The sequence below is a fragment of the Scylla paramamosain genome, chromosome 23 (assembly GCF_035594125.1).
Source record: "Scylla paramamosain isolate STU-SP2022 chromosome 23, ASM3559412v1, whole genome shotgun sequence".
NCBI lineage: Eukaryota > Metazoa > Arthropoda > Malacostraca > Decapoda > Portunidae > Scylla > Scylla paramamosain.
Genome location: NC_087173.1, coordinates 1,522,272 through 1,525,485, shown reverse-complemented (window position 1 = coordinate 1,525,485; position 3,214 = coordinate 1,522,272). Strand labels below are relative to the sequence as shown.

Genomic DNA, 3,214 nt, shown 5'->3' with positions numbered 1-3,214 from the left:
AGAGAGAGAGAGAGAGAGAGAGAGAGAGAGAGAGAGAGAGAGAGAGAGAGAGAGACCACGTACTATACACTTGCCCGCTATCGTCTATACTTCCTGAGAGAGAGAGAGAGAGAGAGAGAGAGAGAGAGAGAGAGAGAGAGAGAGAGAGAGAGAGAGAGAGAGAGAGAGAGAGAGAGAGAGAGAGAGAGAGAGAGAGAGAGAGAGAAACAAGCCTAGACATAATATTAATAATAATATCAAAGAGAGACTTTCCGCAATAGATATGACAGTATTATCTCCCTCTCTTCTCTCTCTCTCTCTCTCTCTCTCTCTCTCTCTCTCTCTCTCTCTCTCTCTCTCTCTCTCTCTATGTTAATCAGTCATCTGCACTCCCTATCACTATAAAAGAAAAAAACATGATAACACACACAGAGAAACGGAAGAGAAAAAAATTAACCATATATAAAAAAAAATTAGCGTTACATTTTGCTTTCCTGTGACGCACGTGGCCGCGTTAACCCCACATGGCTGCCACGTAAAGACCACAGGATAATATAACTCCTCCCGACTCCCACAGGGGCGCTAGTACACGCTTCGCCCTTGCAAGCCCCGCCAAGTCTCCCCATAAACTCTGATTTACTCCACCAACTCCACCAAGGCCAAGGTTAAGGATTAGAACGCGTGTGGGAGTGAGAGGGAGAGGTGTGTGCGTTGTGGTGGTGCTGGTGTGTGGATTTTAGTGGTAAGCAGGTGATTTTGTTGGTAAGGGGAAGGATGCGTGGGTGCAGTGATTGTATGGGAGTTGTAGGAGAGGATGCGTTGGGTGTAGTGAGTGTTTGGAGGGTGTGGGTGAGGATGCGTGGGTGTGGTGAGTGTTTGGGACAGTGTATGGGAGGATGCGTGGGTGTTGTGAGTGTTTGGGAGGGTGTAGGGGAGGATGCATGGGTGTTGTGTGTGTTTGGGAGGGTGTTGGGGAGGATGCATTAGTTTAGGACGTGTTTGCGAAAATAACCTAAGTGTCCCCCTGACCTCCCTCACCTGCAGATCCACGAGTGCCGGCGCCTTGGGCCCACGTAGCCCCCAGGCACCTGCAGCAAGCCCATTCCCGGCTGGGGGAAGGGCGGCAGGGACAGGTGCAGGGTCTTCGGGGGCTCGAGGCGCGTCGCGGAGGAGGATATTGCGCTCCCCGGCGGCACGTACGTCCCCATCTCAGGGACCTGGAGGGTGACGCAGCCTCCGCCCCCATCCGGAGGGTCGTCAGGGGGCGCCATCAGGGAAAACTGTGGGACCTGGAGGCGCGGCCCGGACGATGAGGCGTCATCGTCATCCCCGTCCGGCGCCCTAATCTCGGGCACCTGCAGCATGATGTGGGTGAGGGCGTTAAGAGGCGGGGGTCGGCGGGCAGCGGCGGCGGGGGGGCCTGTCACCGAGCTTCCAGCCCACCATCACCAGGTCAGTCCGCTCACTCCTGCAGTCCTTGGGGTCGCGGTGCACGGCCAGGCGATGCACGGCCGGACGAGCGCCGCCACGCGCACAGACAGACAGAAGCAACGACGCACTGCTCGCCTCTATTCTCTGTGTCTAAGACGCGGGAAGCTGGCGAGGGTTGACTGCACTACACGAAGACCACGACCACAACGACGACAGGCTTGGAAGATCTACGCCCCACTAGCGACTCTTGAATGATCTACGTACACAGTGAAGCGGGTCGTGCCGGTGTGCTAGCGGCGGGACTACCCCAGACGGGCTACACCTAGGCTGGGAGGCACTACACAGGCTCAGGTACACGACACTGGACTACGGAGACGACTTGACGTGCCTCGCGACTACCCGATGCTCACTACAAGCGGGAGTTGGGTGTTGCCTCCACACACTCAAGCCGCTAGTTACGACGCGCACAATTTGCTACCCACGCGCTTGGCTGCTAGTTTCTTTTTCTACAGACTTTTTTCTAGAACACTTATCATGACAACCGCGACCTACAGGGCGGGAAGTCTAGCTAGGCCACGACCACAGACACACACACACACTTACACACAGAGACGCACACACACGCGGGCTACCACTTTTTCTACAACAGCAGGATCAGCCTGAAGCACACTGCTCACGCTACGCTTCTGACCAAAGCTTCTCTACATCTATATCATCTCGGCGTGCTACAGACAGGCTACGACGCACTACGACTACTGCTCGTGCTCCTCCTGCGCCCAAGCACTGGCGTCAGTCAAGGACGGAGCGTCAGGACAACGCTGAGACTGACGAGCGTCCCAGCCCGTCAGGAGCAGCAGCTAGACGCCACTACAGGTGAATACGGGTGGCGGCTTGCCCTCCCGCCCGCTCTTCGATCACACCTCACCGTCACCCCTCATGGACGCGACCTTCGTACGAGGTGTCCGGCCTGCCTGGTGGAGGGAGGCGGCAGCGAGGCTGACGTGGCGGCGGCGAGCCTCGGACTACCTCACCCTGATGCTGGCGGGGATAGCGGGTCACCTCACTTTCCCGACGCAGAGGCAGCCGGTCGCGTCTACCTGCCCGCTGCCACTCATCCCCCGCTCAAGGTCGAGGAGGAGCGGCGGCCGTCACACCAGGACGCCGCGAGGACACACAGGGCGGGGCGCGGACACGCAGGAGTTAACTTAGCCTGGGAGCGCGGCGAGGTGCGTGTGGTCGGCGGGGCCACCTCCACACTTGTGCACCAAACTCTGACAGCCACAGCGAGAGCGCGGCCTCACACACCCCATCCACCCGCCCGCCGCGGCTACACAAGTCGAGATGTCAGCGAGCCACAGCCCTCGCCGCCGCCCCCACCACCACCACCACCTCCTCCTCCTCCTCCTCCTTCTCCTCCTCCTCCTCTTCCTCCTCCTTCTTCTCCTCCTGACCTTTGCGCCTTCCTGGTCCCCTCTGAGACTATGTTATAGCTGCAAACGACATAGTAAAGCATTGCTTGGTTAGTGTGTGTGTGTGTGTGTGTGTGTGTGCATCACTTATCAGCGTCGCGGGATGCACATGGCATCCCTCTCTCGGTAAGAGTGTCACCCAGGACGCTTCTCCCCCCACGTGTCGCCGCCGATTTGCCTCACGAGGGAGGCGGTGCGGCGCGGACTGACCCTCCCAGCATGAGTACCAGCGCGCGGTATGTGTGTGTGTGTGTGTGTGTGTGTGTGTGTGTGTGTGTGTGTGTGTGTGCAGATGGTTGTAGGAACAAGTCACCAGCGACGTGGGACACTAATGT

General features: G+C 58.1%; 1 protein-coding gene across 3 annotated transcripts in view; it reads right to left on the bottom strand.

Annotated features, from left to right (window-relative positions):
* LOC135111985 (uncharacterized) overlaps nucleotides 1-2,803 on the bottom strand; it is a 67,053-nt gene extending 64,250 nt beyond the window's left edge. The window contains exon 1 of one of the 3 annotated variants that reach the window (XR_010273966.1): nucleotides 1,018-2,803. Coding sequence is in view for 1 of the 3 variants with exons in the window: in XM_064025732.1 (XP_063881802.1) it covers nucleotides 1,018-1,343 (326 nt within the window). In the remaining 2 variants the exon portion in view is untranslated. The remainder of the gene's footprint in view (nucleotides 1-1,017) is intronic. The other 2 variants (XR_010273961.1, XM_064025732.1) reach the window with 2 other exon arrangements.
* Between the last annotated feature and the right edge of the window lie 411 nt (nucleotides 2,804-3,214).